Raw genomic sequence first — 17,546 nt, 5'->3', positions numbered from 1 at the left:
ACTTGCCCACCCACCGGTGTCATGGCTGAACCTAAACACTATGACTCTTCCTATAAGGTCATTTCTCACACTCTTCCACAAAAGAATAGGCACGCCAAACCATAGGTTCAAAGAGTACCACAAACACCCCACCCAACTTTCCCATCTGGATGAAACCCTGATGAAGCAGGTTGCCATCACAATCTCATGATGAACATGCATAAGGTTGAGCACAAACTTCTCTATTACATGGAGACTTACTATCGGGCTATTATGGAACAACCTGCTATCATCACGTACGTGGAGCAGATAGGGTTTGGCAGATTTCCCACTATGTAGCCATGGGGGCCAGACCTGCTCAACTTCCTCTACTTCATGGAGACTTATAATGCCACCAAGCTAAAGGGCAGGTCTTGGGGAAAACAAGGGCATTCCCCACACCCTCCACCTCAGCCTCGACCTTTTTTGGGAAGCTGTACACCTCCCAAAAGTTGAGAAACCCTATGTGCTACATAGCAATGTCATGCACCACATGCACGACTTCGAGGGACCACCAACCATCAAGGATGGAGTGGAGTGGCAGAATATCACTTTCTAGGAGAGCTGGTCACGCGCCCACCCATGCCCATTATTTTCTCCTCACCACATGCACTGGGCAGACAAGTGTAACTACTACACTGCAGCCTATCAACTCTTACCTGCATCTGCTAGGGCATCGTCGCCCAACTGGGTAGAGTACTTGCACAAAAATATAACTTTCTAGGAGAGTTGGTCATGCCCACCCTTGCCCATTATTTTCTCCTCACTCACCACACATGCACTGGTGGGCAGACAGGTGTAACTACTACACTGCAACCTATCAACTCTTACCCACATCTGCTAGGGCATCACCGCCCAACTGGGTAGAGTACTTGCACAAAAAGTCCACACAATCTGCTCAAATCCCCAAGGCAAGCTTGTGGCCTCCTTACTGCTCACCATACTCCTCTACCATGCTAATGGGGTTGGGAGGATCTTCCACATTTTGTTCACCTCCAGGGTAGCACCTCCATCCCTCCCTCTATTCCTACACCCTAGCCTTCACCAACATCACCCCCTCTAAGCACTCATTTTCAAGCAATGAAAAGTATAAGAACTTGCACATATCTCAAGTCTCTCTATGATTCCAAGCTAATCTATCTTGGAACCTAATTAACTTGAGTCTATTGCACATACACACATCATCATGGGTGTAAATAGACACCACCACCTTAACTTAGTGTAATCACTCATCATTAGCATGTAATTAGCTTAATCCACTTGCATTAGTGAAGGTACCATAGATTTTAACATGGTAGTAGAGCTTCTCCTCACCCCATGAGCTTCTCTAACCCTCCATTGCATTAATCTCAACTTATATTAGCAATAATACCCCATTAGCTCCAATAATCCCATCTTATCCTCTTCTCACTTCTTGTGGCCCAAATTTGCAAAGCTAATTGCTCTCTATTCTGTCTACCATTGGCCAAACCCTTCGAGGAGCACATTGTTCATGTTATTTCTAATCCACACTTCCAAGGATTCATTCTGAATCGATCCCAGTCAAGCACAACAAACAAGCAAAAATGGTGATTTTATTCTTCTTACCCATTCTCCCTCTCCGCTCACAATTGATCTAATTCATGTTAGGGGATGTTTGGCAATGCTATGAGCTATCTACGGCCCAAGCCTTATGTCAAATGATCCACCAATTGAGCTGCAGTAAGCACATTATCAATTAGCGCTATTATGCAAAATTTGAGTTATTTTTGCATGTTTTGAGATGATTATTGGGCTCTAATCCTTGCTCCTCATCAAGAGAAATAAAGCTATGCAAAAATCCCCATCAAATTTCACTTCAATTAGCTCAAGTGTAGACTCCAAGTTTTCAACCTGCTAATCACTACATTAGACACTAATCATCATTATAATTAACATGAAATTATCAATAATTGGGTGAAATTGGGGATACAATTTAGTAATTAGGGTTTCATTTAATGTGTTACACATCAAAATCATTAACTTTGCATTGGGGGGGCTGCCCTCAAGAAGCTCTAGAAGAAGAAAAAAAAGAAACTTGGAAGCACAAGCATTTTATCTTGTTTAAAGCACCCACATTTTATCTTGTTTAAAGCACCCACATTTGCCAAGTTGTATGAGAATAGACACTACCAATTGAAGTATCATAAGCTCATTGGTAAGACCTTATCATTAAACAAGAATCACTTTGCATGTAGCGAAGTTCAATAGGGAAGAATTGCACACCTAGGCACACATATGAAGTACCTTCTAAGGCATAAGAAATTGTGGAAAATCATTAAGGAAAATGTGCCGAATGAACCAAGTGAAGGGTGGGTTGAAAAAGACAAAAAAGCATTGTCACTTATTGGTTAAGACCTGGGAAATAGTCTTATTCATCCCATTAACTCTAAGGAACATGCAAAGGATGCATGGGATAAATTGAATCTCATGTTTGGAGAGCTAAGGTAAAGAACCAAGAAATTCACTTAAAGATTGAATTCTATAGTCTACAAATGAACTTTAATGAGTCTTTGGCTCAGTCTGTCAGTAAAATGAAAAGAATCATGACCGAGTTAGATGGTATAGATGCTAAGATTGAGATAAAGATGCAGCAATAATCTTAAAAAGCATGCGAAAGAAATATAATGCACCTTTCACAACCTTGAAGAATCTTTGAGAGCCAACATTTAATGGATGTGCCTCCTCCCTCTTGGTGGAGGAGAGAAAATCAAAACAAAGCAATCCTAGCACGGATGAGCATGCATTTTTCAACAAAAGTAATGTGAAGTGTCACAATTGTGGTGGGAAAAGACACCTTCAAAATGAATGCAGGTCCAAAGACAAGCCAAAGTGTAACTATTGCAAAACAAGTTCAGGCACAAAGAAGAAGATTACAGATTCAAAAAAAGCAAAGGCATCTTTATGGGGACTACTTCAACCACCCAGTACACAAATAGATCCCTAGTGATTAGCTCTTCTAAAGAGCAAGGAGGCCAAACACCACCACTACCCTAGCCATCTATTGTAAAAGAGGGGTCACAATATAAGTAGACACCCATCTTATCATTTCACCTTGTTTGTTGTGTGTATCCACCTGATCACTTGCAACGACAAGTAGCCAGTTGAGCACCCAGGCAGAATGATGTTTATCCACCTACCACCTACATTAAGGGGGGTGAAGTATTCTAAACCTCACATATAACCACCTTGCAGCAGTAGCCTAAGAATATGGCACCAAAGGGGGGTGTTGATAATTGTGGTGCCATAGAGCACATGTAGAGGCCTAGAGTGAGCAGGTGAGCATGAAGCCATATGGAAAACTAGATCATCCCACATGCATGGAACAAGAAAAGATGTACTCTACCCATATAAAAGAGGTCATTTTCAAGCAATGAAAAGTGTGAGCAAGTGCACATATCTCAAGTCTCTCTATGAGTCAAGCTAATCTGCCTTGGAACCTAATTAATTTGAGTCTATTGCACATACACATCATCATGGGTGTAATTAGACACCTTCCACCTTATCTTAGTGTAATCACTTATCATTAGTATGTGATTAGCTTAATCCACAAGTTTGCATTAGTGAAGGTACCATGGATTTTAACAAGTCAGTATTTTGCATTTTGGTATTCGGCATTTTGCACTTAGGTTATAGATTTAGCATCAGCCACTCCCGCCTACAGACTCAGATCTACAAAATTTGCACCAACTTCATATGGACATTTTGAGAATTATTACTGGAAAAAGTCAGCTAATTTGAAAGGGAAATCAGTCAACTATGCTAAAGATGGAAGGCTTAGCTCTCAAAGCTTTACAAATGCCAACACGTTTCTCTCTATTGAAGAGACAACCATGTAGACCATGGTAGAGTAAGTAGGAACCATGGTGGTAATAGTGGGGGCAAGATCCCACATGACTTTTTATGCTAAATATTTTTCTAAGTTGGATTCTACACATGATGGTTTGATTTATACTGCACACAACACTCTTAATTCTATCGTAGAGGTAAAGAAAAAATTCCCTTGAGCTGAACACAAGGGAAAGGAAGCAACTTGGAGATGCCCTCTTAGTGCACCCTTCACTCACCCTAAGAACCTACTCTCAATTGGAGCTATGGTTGATAAAGTCTTCAAAGTGGAATTTGATGAGCAATGCCTGATCCTTAATGCAACTATAAAGTAATCGGAAGAGGTCAGAAGCATGGAAAACTCTTCAAGTTAAGTGGATCAATAGCAATATTGTCAACCATGCATGTTGATAGGTTATCCTCCTTACCTTCCTCAGAATTATGGCATAAAAGGCATAATCACCTAAATTTGAAGAGCATGTGTCTGAAAGCAAAAGGCATGGTTTTTGGGCATAGCATCTCTAGAAAAAGTTGCTCTAAAGTATGTGAAGCTTGTTGCATTGGCAAGTAGTCCAAAGCAACATTTTCTAGATGCACAAGCATCAGCCCACACTTCCTCACTTGGAGGCAATACATACTATGTTTCCTTCATAGATGAAATTACTCTAGATACATTTGGGTTTTCTTCATGAAGTCTGAAGCTGAAGTATTTGGCATTTTCAAAGAGTTTCATGTTATGGTTCTCAGAACATGATAGGTAGAAGAATCAAGGTCCTCACGTCAGACAATGGAGGAGAATACCTCTCTCAAAAGACTTCACAAATGGCATAAGAAGGCAACTGACCTGTAGCTATACACCTCAGCAAAATGGAGTTGACGAGAGGAAGAACAGAGTCCTATTTGAGTCAGCCAAGTGTATGCTTAAGGAGAATAACCTCTCCAACACCTACTGGACTGAAGTTCTGCACAACATGCTACTACTTGATGAACTTATTCTCAGGCTAAAGCACTCCAGGGCATCACCCCATATGAATCCTTTCATGGACTCAAGCCTTAGGTGCATCATCTTTGATTATTTGACTATTTAGTTTTTTTCTCGATTCCAGATGCAAATAGGAAGAATCTTGATGAAAAGTCAACAAAGAGTGTGTTTATTGGATATAGTAGTGAGCATAAGGCTTATAAACTCTATGATCCAATAAAAAAGGAAACATTTGTGTCAAGGGATTTGATCTTTGCTAAGACTCCCAGGCTTGACCTCAGCTCATCCATCAGATGCAAACACCCCTTCTTCCTTAGCTACCCTCAAAGAGGAGATAGAACCTTTAGGGACTCCATTGAAGAACAGGAGGAAGAAGATAATGCCCAAGCAGCCTTGGAGAGGTCTACCAAAGCCATAAGGTAGCCCTCAGAAGGTCTATGAGAGACAAAAGGTAGCCCTAAAGGTTAACATATCACAGAGGTAACAATTCATGCTTTAAACAAACAAATTATGCTCTCTTAACATCAGTGATGTAGCATGATGAACCCCTCTTCTATAAGGATGTCTATGATAAGAAATAATGGCAAGATGGAATGGAGAAAGAGATTATTGCATTGCACAAGAATCACACTTGGAATATGTGTAAACTTCCACCTAAAGAAAGCAATAGGCTTCAAATGGATCTACAAATCTAAAGTACAACAAGGAAGGGAAGATAGACAGGTACAAAGAAATACTTGATTATGAAGAGACCTTTACACCAGTTACACAAGATGAATTCTATTAGGTCACTCCTTTGTCTAGCCTCTCTTCACTCATAAGTGGAAATTGTGGCAAATGGATGTCAACAATGCCTTCCTCAATGGCCAACTTGAGGGAGATGTCTACATGTAGTAGCTTGTAGGTTATATCAAAGTAGGTATAGAGCATCATATTTGCAAGTTGTAGAAGACTCTTGTATGGTTTGAAACAAGCTCCAAGTATGGCAGAATTTATGAGCATCTCAAAGCTCAAGGGTTCCCATAGAGTAATGTAGATTATACTCTCTACTACATGGTGAAAGAGAAGGGATGGTCCTAGTGATTGCATTCAACACAAGGCATTCCGTTCCTCACTTTTAGAGGCATCAAGGATGTCTGGTTTTAAAAGTTTTCATCTTCTCTTAGAGATGTTGGCTGTAAGGTTTTTAGCAAGGCTACATAATATTCTGGGAATGTCAATTCCAAGATCAATCTTTCTTTTGCCATTGCTTCACTTTGTTTAGATCTGGAACACCTCGTAGCATGATCATCTTCTAGCATGTTGTCACCTAAACGTATTGCTTCTTTGCAACATTGATTGTATGTTTCTAGATTGGATGCAATGATCAAGTTGTGTAAGCTGTTATTGTTCAAGCCCATCATAAAACATCTCTTCAATTGAAAATCGTTTAATTTTTCCCATGACTCACAACGTGAGGCCAAGAGGTTTATCCTAAGGATAAAATCTTTAATGGATTCATTTTGTTGATGCTCAATTGAATAGAGTTCTGTTACTACACTCCACCAATCACCTTGTCTAGAAAAGCCATGTATAAAGGCTGATCTCAAGGTTTTGAAGTTGGGGTCTTGATCCCCGACATCAATGCGATGAACCATCGACTAGCTTTTTCCTTTAAGCATAAGTTCAACGCATGTACCTTAGTGGGGCACTTGGGATTTCCAAAGGCTTCACATCTTTGTTCAAACATTTGAATGAATTGAACAAGGTCTGTTGTTCCATTATATTTACTCATAACTTTGGAAATTTGTACGGCCATATTTCTATATGAGTCACTGATGCCGTATGTGAGTGCTCTTGTTTGGAAGAGACTCAGTGAGTCCTTGGGCCACCCCCCTTCCTAGACTAGTTAGTATGTCCAAGGTGTGGGCATCCTGGAAAGGGTTGGTACTTATAGGATTTGCCAGAATGTTAGGCAAGGGACCAAAGCCTAGTGGGATGCCCTCCTTGAAACACATCCAAAAATAGATTACCTAGTGAACTGCAATTGTCTTGAGAATCTTTCCAATGGCTGAGCTCATAACCCTTGAGGTCTCTAAGCTCTACAACTCCTTCAAAATAAATTCCACCGCATCTCCGCACGAGCATTGTCACACCGCCTCGTTGCACTACGGGTCCTCGTCCCTCCTCTCACCTCACTTCACTCATACACACTCACTAATATGCATTAGGGAGAGAGATTAGCAAGAGGATTAGCAATAGCAAGACTCAATTGCACAATGGGAGAGTCTATTGTATTATGAGAGAAATTCACTTATATACATGGCCATAAGTGTTCACACTCACTTAAACTATGGCCGGCTGGATACTTTAGGCTCATAAGAGGCCTAATGCTATTACAATGGCTACTCTCATAATATATCCATGAGGTATATCACTTAGGACTTCATCCTAACTTGCTACCACACACTCTTGAAGAGGGAATCTCCATAAATACTCCATCACACCATTACGGGTGCCGGTCCAAGTTGTAGCTTTGGACACTATTGCTTCATATCTTGAATGTATGACCCTTTGGTGTATCTACTGTGACTCCTTGATGTAAGATAATGGTGGTAGCTCTTATTAATCCTAGAATTAGATTAGCATCCCCCCTTCCTAATGGTGATCGCGTCATTGAAGAGCTGTTTGTGGGAGGAATGAACAAGATTTGTCGATGGCGTTGATGTTGAGTGATGTTCAATGGTATTTGTTCCTTTGGAAGGAATAAGAAAAGCTAGTTAATGAATGAATAGGTTAGTGGTGTATTGGGAATTCCTAAGAGGTGGGGAGTGGAGTTTTTTTTACAAATGATTGCATTTTTATATTTGTATGAGCCCCTTCTCTTTTTTGGCTCAATTTATTTTTGGCAATCATCGGTAAGGTTACATGTGATTTTTGTTAGTGGGGACACTAAGAGATGTTAATAATGGGAGAGAAGAGGGAGAAGGATCTGGAGGAACATAGACTTAATTAGAACGAGATGGTGATTCTCAATTCCTCATTTGATTCATTGAAGTGACATTCATCATTTGAAGTAACTGGCTTGTGATTGATGATGTCCCTTTGTGTAGGACTCTTCTCAACAAATGTTGTTGAGAAGGACCTGATCTTGTCTTCTTATGTCCATGTGATTTTTATGTTTTTCTGTATATTTAATTGCTATTATGAAGCAGATATATATGAAGTACAAGAATTGAGTCATATAGACTCATATTGAACTACTATGTGTTGAAGTAGCCACTTGTTGTTGAGGACTGAAAGAATTACATCGACTTGCGAGGCTAATATAGAGATCTTCACTAGGGACTGAAAATCATTGAGTTGTGAAGATTGTGGTGTCATTTGGAGAGGTTTGTTATTTGAAGGAAAATTCCAGGCGATGGGTTGTACCATTGACCAGGCTTTCGCCCACCATGGCACCCACCATCCAAAGATATACTTGGAAGTTGTCAATGGTGAGAGGCTGTGGTGCAAATGTTCTCTAGTGCATAAGTATGAATATGTACTCATGAAGTAACTGCTACATTGATTCAGCCAGAAGAATAGTAAGCAATAAGCTTTACAAATCTATAATGGCTATTGAAGATCGTTGGGAATGTGGTAATGTGTGATATGGCTTAATCCGTGTGATGAGGCTTAAATTGTGCAATTGTAGGTTCTTAATCCTTGAGACTATAATTCATGAGAAACCTGGACTCGTGAGATTGCAGGTTTTTTGGTTGTGAAGGGTTATTTCATGAGATGGCCTAATTCGATGAAGTTGCAGGTTTTGACCCCGAGGGTTTTTTTTTTAATGGGTCATCTAGGTTATGACTTGCAAGCAACCGTTTCTTATGCACTTATTTCTCACATCTAGAAGGGTGATAAGAGCATTGTTATTTTGTCCTTGATGTGCTCATAAGTCTCCATTGCAGATGTGGTTATTGATTCTAGAATTTGTTGCTCACATGTTGTCGAGGCAGCAGGAAAGACTACTGATTATTTAGTTGAACACACAAGCTCTTATGTTGGTGCTAAATGCACGAGAGTTATTGAGTGTTTTGCTTGTCTCGTTATTGCTTGGGTCTCCATTCTTGTCGAACTTTAGGTGAAGTTGTTAGGGTTGAAGTTGATAGTGAGGTTTTCTTCACATTGGTCGATTTTGGCAACCATATGCTGGAATTACCATCATAGTATCCTTGTTGTTGAAGCACATGCACAGGCACCCGACTTTGATGAACACTAGAAATTGTTGGTCGATGTGCTTGGTGTTGAGGATTTCTTATTTGTGCAATCTTAGGGGATGTTGTGATGTGCTTGGAGATCGAAGATTTGCTATTTCTTTGGTAGCACCCTTGTGCATGTAGCATTGTTTTTGGTACCCATACTTGTTGCATTAGTGGAGTTCTTTGAGGAACTCGCATAGGATTTTGTGGACGGTGTTGTGGAGTACTTTTCTTTTTCCTTGGCTTTCGAGTGCTGTGTTGAGGAAGAGGTTTTGACTGTCGAGGTACCCAAATTTTATTGGCACCTTCATAGTAGCCCTGAGCTACAAGTAGCTGCTTCTCCACCCACGTTTTGATACTAGTAAGATATCGTGATCGTGGGAGTCTTAGTGTAGTTTTCTTTAGGGTTGATGTGGAAGGTTTGGGGCCCTCCTTGAATTTGTTTGGCGCTGAAGTTGCAGATTTGAGACTTATGGGCATTGTTGATGATGAGGTTAGAGTCTCTTGTGGAGTGGCTGTCGATGATGAGGCCTTTGAGCATGTGGTTATCTCCTTTGGTGAGGTTTGTCGATGAAGATGCATAGGCTTCGGTGTCTTTCCTTTGAGTTCCTTGTTAGAGATAGATGGTTTGGCTCTTGGAACTTCTTTAGGAATAGCTGGCTGCTGCTGATTGTGAGGTTTTGGCATCGACACCAAAGGGAGGCTAGTTTTTTATTTCTTCCTAGGAGGGATTCTTCCAGCTTAAGAGGGGCCAGGGTCAAGATTGATTTTGGACACATCTTGGAAGTCCATTTCTTCAACCTCCTTCTCCAAGTCAATTCCTTAGCTCTAAGAGTTCGGGACTTCTTCGTTCTCCTCGTCACTAGATGAACCTAAAGTGGTTTGAGTAGGGTCATCTTGGCTGATTTCTAGAGGGATGGGAGTAACCTTGCATTTTTCCCCACCTACTGGATGTCGTGATTATCCACTTTGGGAGCCGCCTGATTGGCGGGAGCTTGCACTGGTGGCATAATTTAATTGGGCAGTTCCTAATGAAGTGGTCCTTCGACCCACAGTGGAAGCATGTGTTGGGCACATTTTTGAAGATGAGTGGTTGGGGTCTAGGATGACATTTGATCCAGTGCCTACTATATGACAATGGATTCTAGGAGTTCCTTACTTAAATCAATTTGTATGAGGGCTTGAGGGTAACCCTCTAGGGTTAAGTTGTACGTTAGCCCTGACCCCAAGAAGTCTACCTACTGGTTTGAGAAATAGTTTAATTAGAGGATGTAGGTGTAACGGTAGGTCTGGTAGCTCGACCCAAACTGGGGGGAGAGGGTCGGTTTAGGACCGGCTGGGGAGAAATCGATTACCCATTGGCCGGTCCCTAGCGCACTAAGCGCCATGCCTTCTTCCTTAAACAAGAAGCAAAAGTAGTTATTTGGGAGAAACTCGGTGCACTCAACGAAAAGGCCTCGAGAGGACTAATTGTTTCTTATCCATGATTTCAGGACCTCTGCAGGAGGACCTATAAGAGCACAGGTCTGGTAAACTCTTTGCCATTTTTGAACCAACGTTGCAGGAAGCGAAATAGAGAGCTTACCATTTCTGCGTTCTACAGTTTCTCCTCTAGCATCTCCATTGCCTCGTTTTGCTGCGGGTGATGTTGGGAGCCAGCTCTGCTCTCGCTCTCCCAAGCTTCTTTAGGAGAGCTGCTTTTAGCTGTAGTGTCTCTCTCTTCGTAAGGAAGAAGCTCCAGGCCTCGTCTTCCTCCACTCTCCTTCACTTGGAGTTGTGGCTAGGGCCATCTTGTTGCTCCATTATTACACAGAGTCTCCATCGGAGAGGGTGATGTGGGCCCTATAGCCACATGAGGACGAGGGGAAAACAGAATATTGTCATGCAACGAGATGGGCGACAAATGAGTGGTTGGAGAGGGTGGTAGCCAAAAGAGAGGTAGTTTGCATGTCCACCGCATGGTTGACATGTGGAAATAGAAACCCCGATGTATTGCGAATACAACCTTCTTCATGATGAGGGAGGAGTGGGGCGTAGAAAACCAAGCGGTTGTCATGATGGAGACAGCCCGTCTCGTTGGGGGGTGCTTGAGACAAGGTTAGTAATTCTCGAGGGTGAGGGAGACATACCCGTACCTGGTTTCATTGCAGTGGAACTTGTTTGGGGTCCCTTCATCCAAGCGACCATAAGGACAAGTGACACTACATCCCTTCTACTCAGCGATGTAGCCAGACTTGGTTAGGACTGACATTAGGTAAAATTTGGTCTCAAAAAGAGGCCCTCTAAGAACTGCTTTCTCTTGAAAAATGGGTTGATGATTAACTTATTCCAAATCAAATCTAGAAGATTGTAGATTGATGAACTTCTTAAATATGCAAAATTGACTATACTACACAATTAGTAGCAAGACATTGATAACACCAATTTTCAAAACGCACAGAATGTAGGATAGTTGACGTCTCAATTGAAGCCATGCCTAGTTCATGGATACTCACATACCGAGAGAGAGAGAGACAGAGAGAGAGAGAGAGAGGCGGGCGAGGGGTGTTGAATGCTGTGAAATAATTAGCTTGCTCTTGAGAAAACCAGAGGTGAACATATTACAACTTAGACGTTAATAATAGGTAGAGCAATATTCATGATAATTAGATGCGGCGTAGCAACGAGGCTCCGTAGCGGCGGAGTCTTCTCCTGCGCATGACTGAATTAGCCGGGCTCATCACTGTCGGCATGTGCAGCCCCGAAACATCCACAGATCGCAAGCTGACGAGGAGCTGCTTGAGGAGTGCGCGGCGCCGTTTGAGCGGTGAGACGAAGCTGGATGAGGAGGAGGTGCTTAATATTTCGGTAGTCATATTGGGCGCGCCAGATTGATCCATGCCCAGCTGCACTGCATCAAATTGGCCGGCTTCAGTACTTGCGGAATCGTTTGCACTGGCCGTGTTTGCATCATCATGGCTCATGTCATGAAGAAGGGGAAGAGGGAGAGGAGGAGTAGGAGTAGGAGCCCCCGACATGGACTTCGTAGAGGCTGTCTGCTGCTGCCTTGACTTGGATGATGGAAGCAAGAAGCGGCGGCGGGCAGGCCGTGTGAGCTTGTAAGAGGCCTTGTTCTTCAGCAGCAGGCTGTGATTTACCAGGTGCTTGAGGCGAAGGGAGAGGAGGCGGCGGAAGCGGTGGGTGGGCGGCAGGGCGGCGTCATGATATTTGCTCTCCAAAAACTTGGCGATGGCCTGTGAGCTTGATCCTCCGCGCCTTGCCAGGGACGAGATGGCCTCCGCGCACATCTGCATTAAAACATCCTAACATGCATCAATACCATATAATAGTTGCCTCATAAATTAAGTACCAGCTAACATGCCCCTGCAAGAAGCCAATTGAGGAGAATTTTACCTGGGCGTAAGTAGGGCGGCTCTTCATGTTGGCTGCGTTTGTGCCTGCGCGCTTGTGTGTGTGTGTGTGTGTGTGTGTGTGTGTGTGTGTGGGGCGCGCCCTTAAAAGCAGCGGCCAGCGGCTCTGAGGTGAACGCTCAAATAGGACATCGGCCAGTTTGACCTTGTTACGAGTTTTAAAAAACTTGTTTGTTTTTCACACCTAAATGAAACTCGAATGGCTTCAGTTCTTTCTATTAACTCTAGACTTGCACAATATACACGTGGCCGCCATGCCGCCTATTCACGTCTCTACTCGATGCATCTCTCTCTTTCTCACACAAAACAGGTTGAACTCTTTTGTGTGTGAGAAAGAGAGAGACATGGAGTAGCTGCAGGGATCAGGCACACGCATTAAAAAGAAAAAAATCTATCGCAGAATTTGTTGAACAAAAAAATTCTAGTCACTTTCTCTCTCATCGCTCTCCTTCTTTTCTCACGCGTACATCACCACATTCCTCTCTCTCTCTCCCTCTCTCTCTCTCTCTCTCTCTCACGCATACACACATTGTAAATCTAGATAAAGCTAAGCTTTGTGCACGGGTCCATGATAAAGCTCTAGAGCAGAGGCAAGGGGAGGAGGAACTGCCAATGGGGGCGGGCGTAATGCACAAGACAGAGGAGAGCGAGTCTTGTTGTTCATCAAAGAGATAGGAGAGAGAGATGGGTTGTGGCTCTAAGAGAGAGGGGGAGGTGTGGGCTCCACATTTATCGAGAACCCTTAGCCTAAGGGTTCCTACTTAATTTTTTCAACATCAGGGTCATTAAAAAGGGTCTAAAATAAAAGCTCGCCTGAATTGGTGGGGCTAGCCCCGCTGGTGACGATTCAAGTTTATGCCCATATTATAATCTTTAACTAAAAGAGAGTATTTTTACTGCATTTCATCCATAAATAAAATCATAGATAAAGAAAAATTCAATTATCAATCTCTCTCTACATATGGGCTCTAGATGTGAATAAGCAGTTTACTCTAGGGAGTCGATTGAGCAACGATAAAGATATCACACATATTATTAGAGCTACTTAATACATAAACTGATTAGAGTACTTGTAAGAATCCTCCCCAGCCTCTCAAAATGTCCAGCATCTTCCCCTGTAATCAATCCCCTCTATAGAAATATAAGAGATCTTGTCTCTACCTGTTTTGGCATAGAGAGAGAAAATATTCTAGAGAGAGAATATTTAGATTATGAATATTTTTGGATAGAAAAATAACTCATCTTATTAAAATGAATTCCCCTGAAACAGAAATTCAAAAAGAACTTTCCAATGTGTAATTGGAATTTATTGGAAATGGGTATAAAGGACCTTAGCCTAAGGGTATAAAGGACCTTAGCCTAAGGGTCTAGATTTTCAGAAATTTTAGGATTATGGTCCAATTAAGGTTCCTATGGGCCAATAGCATCAATCCATGTGTAAGGAGGAGATAAATCCAATTTGTAAAAGAAGATCCCCAAAAATGAGTAAATGCTCACATAAGATGAAGAGTTGAAAATATACAAGGTTTATTAGTAAAAAACTATGAACAATATTAAAAATATGAGATATTTTGGGTATCCAAAAATGAGTAAATGCTCACATAAGATGAAGAGTTGAAAATGTACAAGGTTTATTAGTAAAAAACTATGAGCAATATTAAAAATATGAGATATTTTGCGTATCCAAAAATGAGTAAATGCTCACACAAGATAAAGAGTTGAAAATGTACAAGGTTTATTAGTAAAAAACTATGAGCAATATTAAAAATATGAGATATTTTGGGTATAATGATTCCATTTTGACACATATGTAAGAAAGGGAAATTCTTTAAAGGAGGTGCATATTTCACATGCTTGAATGAGTTTAAAACTCAAAAATAATGTGATATTTTTATCTCTCCTCTCTCTTGAACCAAACCAAATCAAAATGGAACCAAACCGAATCAAAACGTAACCAAACTAGGTCCAAATCTAGTCCAAATTCAACCAAACTGAATTTGAAAAATTCTAGAATTCAGTTAGCTTTGGTTAGAGCTTCCCTCTCCTATAAATAGAACATGAGTCCTTTGAAAAAAGGAGAAGAATTTTACTATACTAGAGTTATGCTGAAATAATGCTAGTTTCTACTATTCTCTAAAATTCTCTCCAAATTGAAGAAATTGGAACTTCCCCCTTTCTTCAATCCCCATTGGTGGCTCCATCAACATACTTAACCAATTTATTGGTTGGGGGCCTCTACCGTGAACAAAGAATCAAGCAATTTGTAAGGTAAATGGTGAATTTTGATCTTTTCCATAATTTCTCAATGCTTCTCTCTTCTCAACCCCTCTCAAGCTTGAGAAGCTTAATTGAAATGGTTTTTGAATGCTATTGAAGTTAATTAATGAATGGTAGTGAAGAGTTACATAAATTGATGAATGTTATTGAAGTTAATTGATTAATGATAGTTAAGAATTACATAAATTTTTATTTATGCTTAATTCAAATGGTTTTTATGTAATTTCTCTCTCTCACTCAAGAAATGGTCATACTCATGACCCATTCTCAATCCAAATGAAGCTTTTCATAAAGCTTTTCCTTAATCCAAGATTAATCTATGCTTGAGGTCAAATTAATGGCTTTTTTCTATGCTTTTAGTTTATGTATTTCATGAATATTGATGATTCAACCCATTATTGGGTTAATGATCCAATTAGGGATCATTCTAATCATTTCTTTAATGATAAGCTTTATCCTTCAAAATAAATTGAGATTTATCAGTCATAGTAGCGGAGCTATGGCAAAATTTTTATAAAAATTACACATAAAATAATTTTATTCAAAGCATGAAAAGAGAACTTCCTACCATATTATAGGAATTATCATCCTAGATTAATTGAAAGATATTCATTAGAGAAATTGATTTTTATATTATACATAATTGAATTTCATGCATAGAGGTATGCATAAGAGATGAATATTTTATTATAAAAGTGTTACTTTTAGCATAATTGAATTTCATGCATAGAGGTATGCATAAGAGATGAATATTTTATTATAAAAGAGTTACTTTTAGCTTAATTGAAATTCATGCATAGAGGTATGCATAAGGACTAAATATTTTATTATAAAAGTATTACTTTTAGCATAATTGAAATTCATGCATAGAGGTATGCATAAGAGATAAATATTTATTTATAAAAGTGTTACTTTTAGCATAATTAAAATTCATGCATAGAGGTATGCATAAGAGATAAATATTTTATTATAAAAGTGTTACTTTTAGCATAATTGAAATTCATGCATAGAGGTATGCATAAGAGATGAATATTTATTTATAAAAGTGTTACTTTTAGCATAATTGAAATTCATGCATAGAGGTATGCATAAGAGATGAATATTTTATTATAAAAGTGTTACTTTTAGCATAATTGAATTTCATGCATAGAGGTATGCATAAAAGATATGGGAAGTGATAAGATATGATAAGATGCATATGAGATGAGTTAGGATGTGATAAGATGAGTTAAGAAGTGATAGGATGTATATGGGATGAGGTAAGAAGTGTATGTGATGGGATAAGATGTATATGGGTTGTGAGATAGGGTGAGAATATGGATGTGAATGTGGATGGGTATGTATGGATGTATGCATGTAGATGTGGATGCATGAATGTGGATCTATAGACGTGAATGAGGATGTGGATGTGGATGCATGGATGTAAATGTGGATGTGGATGCATGGACGTAAATGTGGATGTGTATGTATGGATGTATGCATGTAGATGTGGATGCATGAATGTGGATGTATGGATGTGAATGATGATGTGGATGTGGATGCATGGATATAAATGTGGATGTGTATATATGGATGTATGCATGTAGATGTGGATGCATGAATGTAGATGTATGTATATATGGATGTATGCATGTAGATGTGGATGCATGAATGTGGATGTATGGATGTGAATGATGATGTGGATGTGGATGCATGGATGTAAATGTGGATGTGTATATATGGATGTATGCATGTAGATGTGGATGCATGAATGTGGATGTATAGATGTGAATGAGGATGTGGATGTATGGATGTGAATGAGGATGTGGATGTGGATGCATGGATGTAAATGAGGATGTGTATGTATGGATGTATGCATGTAGATGTGGATGTGGATGCATGGATGTAAATGTGGATGTGTATGTATGGATGTATGCATGTAGATGTGGATGCATGAATGTGGATGTATGAATGTAGATGTGGATGCATGAATGTGGATGTATGGATGTGAATGAGGATATAGATGTGGATGCATGGATTGAAATGTGGATGCGGATGCATGGATGTAAATGTGGATGTGTATGTATGGATGTATGCATGTAGATGTGGATGTATGGATGTAAATGAGGATATAGATGTGGATTTATGGATGTGAATGTGGATGTGGATGTGGATGTATGGATGTGGATATGGATGTGAATATATGATATGTGATGTGAAGGAATCTGAAGTGAAGAGATGGAAAATGAGGTGATTGGATGAGTACACATATAAATGGAATGTGGAATAAGTAATGTGGATTAATGAGGGATAATGTGGAAAAATGAGAGTTAATATAGAAACTGTATTTGTAAACTGTTTGTAAATGCTGTTTTGTAAATGGATGTTTTATGTCAAGAATGCTGGGGAAGCATTTTGACCGTCTTGTGATTAAGGTCGTGGAGACCTAACTGATAAAGTTGCAACTGCTGACGAAGAGTCAATGGAAGACGTCTCGCGTAGCAAGGTCGGCCGAGGTCTCTAACCAGCCTCGGTGCGATTAAAATGGTGAGCTTCCGGTACGATGGATGAGGGGCCAAGGAAGCGGCCTATGAGTGAAGCGCTAGGTCACCTGCGAAGGATCCTAGAGGGTGCTGACCATACGGTGCTCGGGCTCTGGGTCGCCCAGGATACCCACGCGTGCGTCGAGGAAGATATTGGAACAAGGAGTAAGAGTTGTTTTGTGAAACCGGGCATGGATCTAGTTGACTGACCTTGCTGGTCCTCACAACGGATGAGTCCATGGCTCTTTTATATGGATCTGTTGGT

At 40.4% G+C, this 17,546-nt stretch overlaps 1 protein-coding gene across 1 annotated transcript; it reads right to left on the bottom strand.

Annotated features, from left to right (window-relative positions):
• Nucleotides 1–11,677: 11,677 nt before the first annotated feature.
• Nucleotides 11,678–12,548, bottom strand: LOC147610159 (uncharacterized). The gene is made up of 2 exons (XM_086787316.1): nucleotides 12,466–12,548; nucleotides 11,678–12,359 (listed from the first exon to the last, which is right to left on the bottom strand). The coding sequence occupies exons 1-2, from the start codon at nucleotides 12,490–12,492 to the stop codon at nucleotides 11,718–11,720; spliced, it is 669 nt and encodes a 222-aa protein (XP_086643442.1). The 5' UTR covers nucleotides 12,493–12,548; the 3' UTR covers nucleotides 11,678–11,717.
• Nucleotides 12,549–17,546: the final 4,998 nt, after the last annotated feature.

This window comes from Cibotium barometz, chromosome 50 (genome assembly GCF_041138505.1).
Source record: "Cibotium barometz isolate CiBa-2024 chromosome 50, ASM4113850v1, whole genome shotgun sequence".
Taxonomy (NCBI): Eukaryota; Viridiplantae; Streptophyta; class Polypodiopsida; order Cyatheales; family Cibotiaceae; genus Cibotium; species Cibotium barometz.
This window is presented reverse-complemented; position numbering and strand designations above follow the sequence as displayed.

Coding starts and splice junctions, on each gene's coding strand:
- LOC147610159 (XM_086787316.1), bottom strand. CDS start 12,492: ATGAAGAGCCGCCCTACTTACGCCCAG. Junction 12,360..12,465: donor GCCGCCCTACTTACGCCCAG/GTAAAATTCTCC, acceptor GTTTTAATGCAG/ATGTGCGCGGAGGCCATCTC.